The sequence below is a fragment of the Ambystoma mexicanum genome, chromosome 6q (genome assembly GCF_040938575.1).
Source record: "Ambystoma mexicanum isolate Mex_15411 chromosome 6q, UKY_AmexF1_1, whole genome shotgun sequence".
NCBI classification, from domain to species: Eukaryota; Metazoa; Chordata; class Amphibia; order Caudata; family Ambystomatidae; genus Ambystoma; species Ambystoma mexicanum.
This window is the reverse complement of record NC_090937.1, coordinates 974,307,012-974,320,298: the sequence shown is the minus strand read 5'-3', so window position 1 is coordinate 974,320,298 and position 13,287 is coordinate 974,307,012. Positions and strand designations below refer to the sequence as shown.

At 43.9% G+C, this 13,287-nt stretch overlaps 1 protein-coding gene across 1 annotated transcript in view; it reads left to right on the top strand.

The window, feature by feature from the left end:
- Positions 1 to 13,287, top strand: part of LOC138516394 (uncharacterized) — a 746,393-nt gene that overhangs the window by 389,871 nt on the left and 343,235 nt on the right. The window contains exons 16-17 of the mRNA XM_069631475.1: positions 2,527 to 2,736; positions 3,877 to 4,760. Of these exons, the coding sequence (XP_069487576.1) occupies positions 2,527 to 2,736; positions 3,877 to 4,760 (1,094 nt within the window). The remainder of the gene's footprint in view (positions 1 to 2,526; positions 2,737 to 3,876; positions 4,761 to 13,287) is intronic.

The window sequence follows — 13,287 nt, the reverse complement described above, 5'->3', positions numbered from 1 at the left end:
ATTGAAACTTTGTGCCATCTTTATATTGAAAGCCAAAATCTATATGAATTGAAGAACCTGTTCTTTGACTGATTTGTCTATAATTTGGATTCTTTATTGGATACAATGCTTTGGAAAATATTAATGGCAGGGAACACGATATGGGTGTTTCTTAGTAAATATTTCTAAAATATAAATGATGATTTTTAGAGTAGATTTCTAAGTTAGTTTGTTAGGTTAGGTTTTAATTAATTACTCAACAAAATATACATATACATATTTGAAAGCTAGGTTTTTAATTGTTGATGCAAAAGCTTTTCTATTAGCAGAAGGTTTCATCTAAATCAGGTTGCTTTATAGAACTAATAATAAATAATAATGACTACCTATAAAGGTGCAAGTGTAAGATTTTGAGCATGAAAATGTCAACGTAAGGTGCATATGTGCTGATGATTTTGGATTCATTAAAAGGTAGTGGGTTTGAGTGTTAAGTATAAGGGTTTGTTGAGCAGAGACTGTGGTTATCTTGGTCTGAGGGGTTGGGAAAAAGCTAGCATAGAGGGATACGGTGTGTGTTTGAGTGTGGGTAGGTGGTGGTGAAAGAGGGTAGAGTGAGTTGGAATGAGAGTGGGGTGCTAATGTTTGGATCCTGACTAGGAAGAAGATGGTGAAATTGTTGGCTGTGAGTGTGAGTTGCATGAACCGTACGCAGGGTGGATGCATGTGTGCTGCAGAGTGTGAGGGCAGGAAGATTGAAAGTACTGAACATTTGGAAATGTCAAGGTTGGCAGTAAGAGTGAAGAGGGGCTGTTGGCAAAGAATACAGGTGCCAGTGAGCATTCCACGGAATGATGGGCCAGTCTAGAGAGGTTGAATGTGGGAGGGTGATTGGACTGTAAGGACATCATTTTGGAATCTGATGATGTGTTATTTATATAGCGTTACAGAGAACATATATGCATAAAATATCACCCAACATGAGTTGGTACTCATTTATTGACCTCAGAAGGATGAAAGACTGAGTTGGCCTTGCCGGGATTTAAACCTAGGACCTGCAGATCACACACAGATCGAAGCAACAAGCACTGAACCCGCTGAGCTATCTTATCGGCTAGTCTGATTGAAATGGAAGGCAAACCGTGATTAGTCCGTTTTTGAGAATGAGAGTTATATGGATTTAATGTGAAAGTGGAGGTCAAAAGAGTTGCTGCGGGACTAGGTTGGCAGTCAGTTTGTGATCATAGAGAATTGAAAATAGAAGAGGCTCTCAGGCCTAGCAATTGGAGACCAGCTTAAAATTGCCACGCAGTGGGAGGTCTTTCTGGGGGAAGAAAATTAAGGGGGGAGGTCAACTACCTCAATGAATGAGCCAACAGTTCCCAGGTGGCAGAGGATCATAATGATATTAAGGGAGGTGGATGGGTGATGTGTATTAAGATGTACTTAAAGAAGCAGTTGCTGAAGCAGAATTAGGGGCACGGACCGTTGGAAATATATGTTAGTAGAAGCCCATCACTGCAATGTTTGTTCTGGCATGATGAGGTGTATAACTGCTTTATAAGTGGCGAAGGCGGTAGGGTTGACAGTGCCGTGTGTTTGTGTCTTTCTCTCAGAGCAATTGAGGCAAGGGATGTGATTGGGGACAGTAATACATGTGCTTGTGTTGCAGATGCAGGTGTTGTTTTATGGGCAGGTTGAGAGGTTTGGAGAGCCACAAGTGTTGTTTGTTTGTCGAATGGTGAATCGCAGTGACATGCATAAGCTGGAGGGAAAGGGGCCTTTGGGTAAAGTGTAAGTGAGTGGGGATATTGGGCATTGAGGTTAATGCTGGCCTTGAGAAGGGGCGATAAGGTGTGACTGGCCATGGAGGGTGTTCGCAATTGGTAGGAGTTGGGCATTGAGTAGTACGCGGTTTGCTGGTGCACACCAAATGACATATGCATTGCAGCGGGTGCAACAGCGACCTGCTTCTTGGAGCTCTGTGACTACATTCCTACAGTGGTACCTGAAACCACAAGCACATTGTGGCTTCAAAGGTTTGTACTGCAATGTGGCACGGGCGAACGTGCACCTGCATCAGCCTCCATTTAGCCGAGGCACTGTTGATTGATTAGAGCTTCATCAAGAGGACCTCCCTGATGCAAAGTGACTTTCACTGTCTAATAATATTTTTGAGATAGTGTGTCAGCGGCACAGCGTGACACTGTGCTATGCCCAGAATAGTACATCCTTCATTGGTAAAATTAAAAGAACCCAAAGGGCCACTTTGAAAAACCAGGTCTCTGTTTTTTGATACTCAGAAGTATTAGAACAACAGCTATGGCTTTTAAATCCCCAATGAGATTAATTATGTTGTATTTAAGAAATCCAGAATATCTGCATTTTTGGCATTGCTTTGCAGGTTTCCGTATTTGCACTGGTTGATAGTTTTTCCAAGGCTCATTTTCTCATTTGACTTTACTTTTGCATGAATGCCAAATTTCTCTAGAGGCTCAAACCTTATTGGGTTCCTCTTCAAACTTTCTCTCTCTGATTTACCCCTTTAAGGATTTGAAGCAGCTGGTGAATGAGTTTTCAACCCTGCTGGAGTTTGCTACCGCGAAGCAGCCCCTGGCAATCCTCATCGATGGTCTGGACGAGTTATCCGAGGACGGTGAATTCAACTTGTCCTGGCTGCCGGCAGAGCTGCCCCTACATGTCTGTGTAGTCATATCAACAACCACCAAGTCTGAGCATTCCTGCTTTAAGGCATTGGAGGTAATGAACAGTCTCTATTCAATATAAGCTTGTTTCATTGGCCAAAAAAGGATCTAGTAGATTCTGCTCATTGGATAGCGTGTAGTATGTTCTGTATTCTGAAGCGTAAGTGCACCACAACAGCTTCTATTTATGGATCTCCCTTTACTGCAATCCTTTACGTTTCATTCACTTTATTCCCCACATTAGTAAGTAGATAATTTGAAAAAACATATGATATCATTAATTGAAGGCAGAATTGCTTAAATAAATCCATTTGGAAAATAGAGGGTGTTGCAGGGTTCTGTATAGGATTCCTACTCTGGTATCTAACACTTGCAGGACTCTGGGATGACATTTGTTAATTTAGGATATGGCATGGCCAGCACATACAGCACTGCAGAAAGAAATGTTCATAGAATTCTTTTTAAAAATCCCATTCTTAACTTTTCACGAAGTCTCCTGTGCCTTTTGCAAAACCAATTTTATACCTTCATTTACACTGACTAAAAGCAGGCTGTAAAAAGTAATGCACATCGTACATATTATTTGTTAATAACAGAGATGATGTATATACTCCATCGCGCTGAGTAACTGGTTTCACTACTACCCAAGTACACAATACTCATTTTACTCTGTGTGGGAGAATGAAATGCTGAACCAGCCTTACTTGTATTCAAATCTTGGCCTTGCCCATAACACTGAGATTCCTGAAGCAGTTGTGTAACCTGCTGGGCTTCCTCGCCAAGAGAACAGCACCTCCACACTTATGCATCTGAAGTTTAGGTGACTGCCCATTTAGATATGACATTGGATAGACTTCATTTTGGATAGAGCCGGACCTCCAGGTGTGCTTGGATCACATTACGCTTCGTATACAAAGAGAACAGGCCCATCTTTGATCTCATGGTTAGTGATGACTATGATTTATTTTCCCTCTTTAGCAGTCAAGACATGATATTGTTTGCTATTTCCTTAATCTGAATTATGAGATCGCTTTAAATCTGCAGCTGTACACTATTTCATCCAAATAGGAGCCACCATAAATTTAAAAACGGAAGAGTCGATGGACAGAATATACTGTGTACAACATCTGGTCTGAGATATGGTCTTGAAACTAAGTTTCTGCAACTAATACGTGTATTTCTTCTTGTTCTGTAGAAATGTACAGTGCCGTCAAGCATTCTCCAGGTTCCTCCGCTCAGCTCTGTCGAAATTCAAGGGATGACTGCTAGCTTGCTGGAAAGAGACCAGCGGAGGCTGACACATGGCCAGGAAAAGGCATTGCTGGAAGCTTGCGTTGCCTGTCCGATACCCCTCTATGTGGTCTGCGCTTACAGAGAGTCAAGTGCATGGACATCGTTCAGCCTGGACAAAGAGATCTGCCTGCCACCAGACCTCCCCAAGATATTCTCCACCTTGCTGGACCGGATGGAAAAGAACCATGGGGTGCAAGTGGTCAAAAAAACTTTGGGCTATATTGCACTGGCACGGAACGGCATCACTGAAGAGGAACTGCTCGATCTGTTGTCGCTGGATCGGGCGGTCATGCTGGAGATAAAGGAATACCAGAAGGTGTCCGCTCCGCTCTTCCCACAAGGACTGTGGCTGAAGCTCCGCAGTGACCTTGGTGCTCATCTAGTAGAGCAGAGAACTGAGCAGACATATGTCTTCCGCTGGGCTCATTCAGCTGTGCGCCAGGCATGCATTAACAGGTACCTGAAGGCAAAAGAGTTGCAACTGACCATGCATTCCACAATTGCTGACTACTACCTGGGCAGCAAGACCCGCCATGCTGCACGCAAAGGGGATGAACAGTACGTACCCCTGCCCCTAGCGTGGATTTTAAAGATGGGTTCCAAGACCAACTATGTATTCAATCTCCGTAAACTCCTTGGCACTTCATATCACCTAATCCAGTCCAACCAGATCTCCAGGCTGATGACTGAATGCCTGTTTAAGTATGAATACCTACTGCACAAAATATGGGCCTCGTCCATAGTTGACGTAGAAGAAGATTTCAGGGCAGCCGTAAGCCCAGAAAGGTGAGTTCAAAGGGTCAAAGTTCAACACTTCAAGCAGCCCCCTCAATGAAGATGTCCATGCTTTAAATTGCACACATATTTGGCATACGGTTGTGTTCTAGGCCCTACAGCAGTAGGTGCTTTCATTATACAATGTTACGGTATTCAATTTATCAAAATGATGGTCTGACTTTCCACAGCCAGAATTGAAATGTTCAAGCGCATAAATTGCTGAGATATATTTCCCTAGCAATTTAACACATACATGACAAAACTATGGTCCTCTAATCCACTTTCATCAGCGCCATTGTTGTGCATGTATATAAGTGGCAATGGACAATTTTATCATTGGACGCTAAAAAGAAGCTTGTGAATATGGTATTTCAAGGTGAAGATAATCCCAGTTCTCCTGTACAATTAAGCTTTTCAAGAACCAGCAAGTAGTAGTGGTTTCTCTACAATGAGTGTGGTCCGGTGGGAAGGGGCGGTATTTAATTTCCAGATTACCAACCCTTATACCCATATCTGCAAACATTAGGGTAAGAAATCCACTTTTGATCACTTACTGTTCTAGTTGTCTTAGCACATGTCACCATTGTTCATTATATGTGCATCTTTTCTTAGGCTGTGCTCAGCATTAGTTTAATAGGTATTACCATTATGTTTTCCAATATCTCTACCAAAGAACCCATGTTATCAACATCTGAGGGCGGGATTCCCTCATTATGTGTTGCTGGACACAAAGGGCTCAGAAAAGTTGGTGCCTCATCTGCTTTTGTTCTGGTTGAGGGTTAATTCCCACTTAAGATGCTGGCCTAATAATCTACAGACCTATTTCAAAGTGTGAAGGCCCTGCGAGGCTGAAAGAACTGTCTTCAAGGGACCTCACCTTAATTGGCTGGCCGAGGGTGGCATCTTCCAAAAATCTTACCATATGCCTGTAAGTGCTGGGGCTTCTCTCTACGGACGTGCCAGTGTTTCTAACAACTTGGGGCATACTCTCATCATCCCGTGCTGTTCAGAGTCTGAGGGTTCAGATGAGCTTGTGCCTGGTCTGTCTTTGTACCTGTTGAAGGCTGATTCCCTCCTAAGATGGTGGCTTAATATACTTTACTTTACTTTAAACAATTTATTATGCGCAGCCATGGACCCTGGGCCTTGAGGGCGCAACAAGACATAGACAACAATTAACATTTAGGAGCCATGATCATTTGCAGGTTGTTAATTCATAAGGAGCTCGAGAGTCTTATTGCCTAAGTAAACAAGTAAGTCTTCAGTTTCTTTTTGAAGATATCTATAGATTCAATACCTTTGAGCTCTGAAGGGAGGGAGTTCCAAACCTTAGGTGTGATTCCAAAGAAAGCTGCATTAGAGACTTTCACAGTTCTGCATTTAGGGATAGCCAGAAAGTTCTGATTATTCGATCTTAATGATCTGCCACAAGTTCTTGTATAACCAGGAATTTTTCCCTGTCTGCACTTCTATATTATAGTCAGAATTCGAAAGAGAATTCTGGACTCAACTGGTAGCCACTGAATAGTGCGTCTTGCCACCGTGATATGGTCTCTGACGTGATCCTCATTACCACTGTTATGGCTCCATTTTGGCAGATTTGTAGTTTATTCCGAGCAGCTTTATCAACACCAATTAGTAGGCTGGAACAATAATCAATCTTAGCCCATATGATCGCTCTAGCGATGGTTTCCGCATTGTTTTATGAGATAAGAGGTCAGGGCCGGTCTTTGTGATTGCCAGCTCAGGTGGCTGCCTGACATCAGTCAGCCTCTAGGGGGCGCTCGCCTGAGCCTCGAGCCGGTGCTCCTCCTGCAATTTGCAAGCTTGCAAAGCCAGGGCCAGGTCGCACGCACCCGCCACAGACAGGCCAGCCAGGCAAATTCATCATTAAATGTTACGTTCGTATTGGGTTGCTACCACGCTGCAGTGGCATCCTCGGCCCTCAGGCAGGGCAGCAATTGGCAGGCAAATTAGCAACATTTGTTGCTTTATTGACTTCCCCCTGGGTGATGCCGGCACCGTTGGCGCCAGCCAGGCCCATGGGCACATGTGCCCTACTCCAGACTATGCGCGCGCACACAGTGCACTGCTACTGACACAGAGACAGGAAGGCCGAGGATTGATTGGGGCTGGCAGCATTGCGGTTGAAAAGAACCCTCTTTTTGCGAGAAAAGAGGAGTGGGTGCAGCCGTGAACAGTAGGTTACGGTATGTGTTTTGGGGACACTGCTGGTGATGGCCCGCCCGTGATCTTGGCAGCTCCTTTAGCTGCTGCTGCTGCAGAAGCTTTCTTTTCTATAAATCACAAGTTAGCAAGAGCATACATCGAACTGCTTCATGTGCAGTAACCAAGACAACTCCCAGAATGTATCTGTTAAATTAAAGCCCATAACCGAGAAGTGGTGCCACATGAGTCTTCTGGTTGCCCTAATTCAAGCTCCACTACGCTATCTAAAAGGCATGATAAGTTATTGCGCCTGCTGCAAGGATCAGCATTTAAATGTGCATGCCTCTGATTTAAATAGCTTTAGTGAGTTAGCTCAATAGGTTGCATTGTACTGCAGCAGAAATTCGTTCTGTGCACCTGTGAGTCACAGATTTGAATACTGCTTTGCTGCATGGCTTAGTGGGTTAGGTTGCTGCGATTTGTGTACGACCTGCAAACTACGGATTTGAACCTTTGCTTGTGGGATAGTTTGGTGGCTGCAGGCTCCAGCTGATATGTGTGGGCAGCCGACAAGACAAAGGATAGAATCTAGCTTGGGTAAGATAGCTCAAGAAGTCAATCTATTGCGTTACATGAGCAAACTTTGAGGAAAAAGGTTTGTCTCCTCCTGGTAACAGTCCAGCCCTATCCCCTGCCCCAATGAGTATGGGCACGTGAATTAATGCACCGGCTGAAAATACTATTATGCAATCTCCAAGTGACACGCTTGAATCCTGCTTGGCAATGATAGCTTAATGGGTTACTACTGCAAACAACATGTTAATGCTTGCTGAACCAGTTCATGGTTTGAGCTACTGCTGCTGTGGTCATAGGTGAAAAGCATGCTAGGTGGAAATAGCTGAGTTGATTAAGCTCATGCGACCCACAGCAACCTTCACATCAGCGGGTTCATACTTGTGTGCAGGGCAATGTCAGAAGTGCAGGCTCAACATGCTAGTGGGGCCATGTTTATTTGGTCAAAGTGGGCCAGGTTGATGAGTTACTTTGCTGTGCAGCTAGAGGTTTCGACCAGTGTTATGGATCAAATATACTTTAAAATACACACTGCAACACTACAACAGTCTCTCAAAAAAGGATCAAAATTACTTTATTGATTAGGGCAAACTTTTTCATTGTGGTCCAAACCAAGGCTCCAGTCTCATCTTGGGTTCAATCCTTCTTTTTAGGAGAGGTCAGCATTTTCTCGTGTTGAGATCCTTACACGAGGTGCTTGGTACGGGTTCAGATCCCAGAGAAGTCCATTCGTCCTTTCATCCCTCCGACGTTGGTAAAGAGGGCAACATGGAGTTGGAGAAAGTAAACACATTTGGGGTCAAATTATAGAACCTTTGCCTCAGTGCATGTGCAATTTTGCATGGTATTAGCACTTGGGCAAACATGGCTCTAGAGCAAAACAAGTTTCATTCAATGAATCTTTGCACCAGGGCAAAGTTTGTACACGTTCTAATAAGCAATGTTATTGTCTTAGTGAAAAACATTTATTCTTTCAGTGCCTTTTTGCACCAGGACAAAGTTTCCCATAGTATTAGCACTAGGGCAAACTTTGCCCTGGAGCAAAAATGCATTGAAAGAATACTTTTTTGCAGATGGCCAATTTTTGACCGAGTGCTTATATTGTGCAAAATTGCACTTGCAATTGCACTTGCATCGGTGCACCATTTCTGTAATGTGGGCTTGGGATTACACCAAAACGAGGCTGTAATCGTGTGATAGAACGTAAACAATATATTCTCACAGTAGTGCCATTTTGTTTCAGAAGCTCTTTACAAGCATTGCATTGGGACTAAAGGAGAAACACAGGCACATCTGGTGCCCTTTTAGTGAAATTTGAAATGTTATTTGCTCTTTAGTTTTTGAGCTAGAGCCGTTTATAAACTCTTAAACAACATTGGTTTCGAATCGAACATTGTAACATTCACTTACTGAACAATGCAAAACGCGTGAGTGGAAACACTGCTGACTTCTCTGGTCCAAAGAGCAGGTGTGCACTGAGCTCAGGTCTGGCCATTTGTTAGTTTTGTTAATATGGTGTGCCAAAAGTAAGCTCCTTCAGCATGCTGTGCAGTTCTTTATCTCACTTATGAGAAAATGTGATAATTTATATGACTTTTGATAACTTCATGAAGACCTCTTTGTCACATGCTAACTGCGCACGCATTGCAGTGCGTCACCACATAGCGCTCAAGGAATGCTATAAAGTTCAGAATGGGTGTTAACGGCTGCCCTCGTTTCCGAAGAGTAACAATGAGGAGACGAGTCCAGAGCGGGGGTCAATCACATTCGCAGGAGACATGTCCCAGGCCAGCCTAGGACAACTCGAACAAGGATTGCCAATGCCAACAGTTTGGGCTTTTATGTGGTCATGGGAAAGGCACTTACCATTCACAGCCATAGTGGTATTAACTACCCATTCTTGGTAGCAGGTGCAAAATGGTGCGTGTACCTGGGCATCTAATAGCAGTGCCTGGCAAATGCTTAAAACGTATGCACAAGCCATAAATGTCTTTTGCCAATGCTCCTTTTTAACAGGATCTCAGTTAAGGACACACAGAGTGCTTATAAATTGAGTGGCTTTATTTACATCTAATTCTTTATTGAGTGCCCCTATTTACAACATTTGTAATATAAAATATTTGTTGCAATTTTTTGGGGGAGGGGCGCCAATGATGCTTCCTGCCTGGGGTGCAGTCTGGTCTAAGACTGGCCCTGCAAGAGGTCTTAGATGAGCCAACAGCTTTATATAATAAGCACAAAATGATACTAGACTGCTTACATGAGGTTTCATGGTGAGACGCTGGTCAAATATTACTCCTAAAGTTTTGACTTTCATCAAAGGGATGATTTTTTCGACTCCTAAATGAAAGCTTTCATAACTGGGGCACAGTTTCTTTAACATATGGGACGACCCAATTACCAGCAGCTCAGTTTTATCTTTATTAAGAGCTAACTTATTACGAATCATCCAGGTTTCGATAAGGGCAAAGGTTTTATTGATTACTGCTTCATCCTGATCATGAGAGCAGGACTACGGGATGACACATTGCGTGTCATTGGCGTAATTGGAAAATACACACCCTCATAAGCTAACATCGTAAATAACGGGGCAGTGAAAATATTCTATAAGCAAGGTGAGGTGCAAGCCCTTTGTGGTACACCACACCTAACAGGAGTAGGAGCAGATTCGGCCTGTCTAAAAAAGACCCTACTTTCTCGATTGCAGAGGAATGAAGTAACCCATTGGGTAGCTAAAGGTGAAAAATTAGCAACCTCATTCATCTTGGTGGATATGATGGAATGGTCCACCAGGTCGAACGCAGCTGAAAGATCGAGTAGCAAAAGAGCTGTCTCTCCAAAATCCACATGAAAACCTGATTGATGGTCATTTAGAACAGGGTGAGCTTTTAGATGTTCAGATATTTGTTCATAGGCCACGCGATCTAAGATTCTGGTGGGGCATGGCAAATGTGTGAAGGTCCTGTACTTCCAAAGACCAGCACCCTCATTGGCCACTGGAGCACTCACGTAATCTGTTCTCCCACACTAACTTTCCTCCACCAGACTCGCCCAGTTGGCTCAGCAAAGGGATGTTGGCTAACGAACAAGTGTCTTTGCTTCCTTGCTAAGCTTGTTCTCCCAGTCCATGTGGCTCTCCCTTCCCGGGTTTCCATGGTGGCAGCATAAGATCTCTAGCTAAACTTGTTGCTTGTAAGAACTACCTCAACAACCTATCTCTGATTTTGACCCTTGTTCCTATGCTCACCAGTTTCTGCACCTTCCTGGCATCTACATATGGACACTAAGACAGCTCTAGGCATACAGCATTTAGTATGGGCATGTGACTAGAGCCTGCCACTCAGTTGCTCTGCCCACCACCTATTTAACCAGTTCTCATTAGGTAGCCCCATCACTTGCATGCTCAGCAAAGGAGGGACGAAGAAAAGGACTTCACCGGTTTGTGCCTGTTCAGACCTGATAGGGCAAAGCGTCAGGCCCGTTATCCTGCATTTCACCTAAAAATCAGTCGTTACTACTACTACTCGCCAAAGGATATCACCATGTGTCTCCTAACTCCAAACCCCATCCTCACACTTACTAGGGTTTGAATGGCCAAGCACCCTGGGCAGCCCGGCAAACAACCTAGCAAACCTCATCAATATCGCCCTTGCCCCCATCCAACACCCATGGACCACTCACACATGTCCTCTCATGTTGATCAATGCTCGTTCAGCAGTCACTCACACTGAAGAGATCGCTGACCTCATCTCTTAAAACAACCTTGATGATCTGTTCATCACTGAAACATGGTTACCTCCAATCTATCCCAATGTTTTCGATGTCCTCCTAATTCAAGGCTACTGCATCCAACATGTCGAATGGCCAGGGATGGCATGAGGCAGAGTGGCAATCATCCACAGGAGTCATTGCCCATGCTCCATCATCACCTATCTTAGAACAAGCTAGTTTGAATGCTCACCTGTCGGTTCCCTTTATCGCACAAGGAATCCATCACCTACAAACCACCTCACAGGAGTGACTCTTTGATTGCTGACATCTCTAACTTACTCTCCTCTGCCAAATCAGCACATTCTAATAATGTCTTTCTTGGAGATTTTAATGTCCCTGAGCCACAGGCTGACAACCACACTCAATGCACGCTTTTTGGACTGACAAGTTACATGAACCTTAAGCAAACTGTGCTCTCCTCCCACGCTCAACAAAGGCAACACCCTAGACTTAAACTGGAGCAAATCCCTCTTTGAAGTAGTAACGCATTGTACATAACCCTCAACCGACCCCAAGGTTACCAGCAAGTCAGGATAATTGTGACAGAATCAACACGTTTATTATTGAAAAAGGAAACAAAATCTGAGAGACCATAGAATTAACCTCTGACAGCATTAGTGCTCCTTGCACCCCGGCATGCACACTGTCGCTCTGGTCTGAATTCTCTCTTCTCTCTCCCCCGGATCTCCTATAAATGATTGAGTTCATCAGGCCTACTTCTTACTCTGACAATATAAACCCAGTCGCCATCATTAAGCAAAAAACAGGCTTGGCACTCATTGTCCTCCTCGTCATTAATGCCTCCCTCACAGAAAGGTAATTCCCACACACCCTCAAGACTGGTCTCATATGACCTATTTTGAAAAAACCAACCCCAGTTCCAGACTATTATGGACCTCCCGTTTTATTGGCAAAATCTTGGAAAATGAAATCGCTACACAACTACTTGCCTAAATTGAACAACTTCACTTCCTAATTGACTATGAGTCAGTGTTCTGCCCCAAGTGTAGCATTGAGACAGTCACCATCCAGGTGGTGGATGATGCCCTCCAAATCATGGGTAAGGGCGACTTATGCCTTCTTGTCCTCCTTGACTTCTCTGCTGCATTTGACACCGTCAACCACTGCACCTTTCTCTCCCCCCTTTTGCTGACAGGATAGGATTTTCTGGCACCATCCCAAATGTATTTACCTGCTACCTCTCAGGCGGTATCGCATTCTTTTGCCAACAGTAATTACTTCATGGTACTTTACCACAAAGTAATTACTTTGAATTTCCATCAAATTATTTATGGAATTGTGGGGTAAGGGGTATAAAAGGTGTGGGCATAAATTGGAGTAGGGGTAGTAATGAAGGGGAAGAGGCAACCTCCCCAAAATATAGGAAAAATAATTGAAACAATGCAAAGCAATTATTTTGTGATAAAGTACCACAAAGTAATTACTGTCGGCAAAAGAACATGGAACCCTTGCGGGCAGACACCAGGTCGTTCAGATTAACTTGTTGCATTCTAACCAACTCCAGGTCTCCTGTGGAGTCCCCCAAAGCTCCTTCCTCTCACCAATCCTTTTTAACCTTTACATTGAGTCTCTCGGCACTCTCCGCAAACATCCCAATATAGACATCCACCAACGCGGATGATACTCAGTTGTGCATGAGACTAAATAGCGCAGACGACATAAATCGTCTCTGTGATTACATAGCCATCATCCAGTCCTGGATGTGGACGACCTACCTCAAACTAAACCTATCCAAGACTAAATTCATCCCCATTGGTCCACACGCTAAAAAATAACCTTTCTAACAATGGCTCAATGATATGCGCCTAGAAGGATTTGATCCACACCTTTTGGACTCAGCAGAATCCTTAGGCTTCACCATTGACAGCAGCCTCTCCTTCCAGAAACACATAGCCAAGAAGGCCCAAACAACCTGGCTCTGAATCTCCACCCTTTAAAAAATCAAACCCTTCATCCTGTCACAGGACCTCCGGACCGTAGTGCAGGCCCTTGTGGTCTTGCA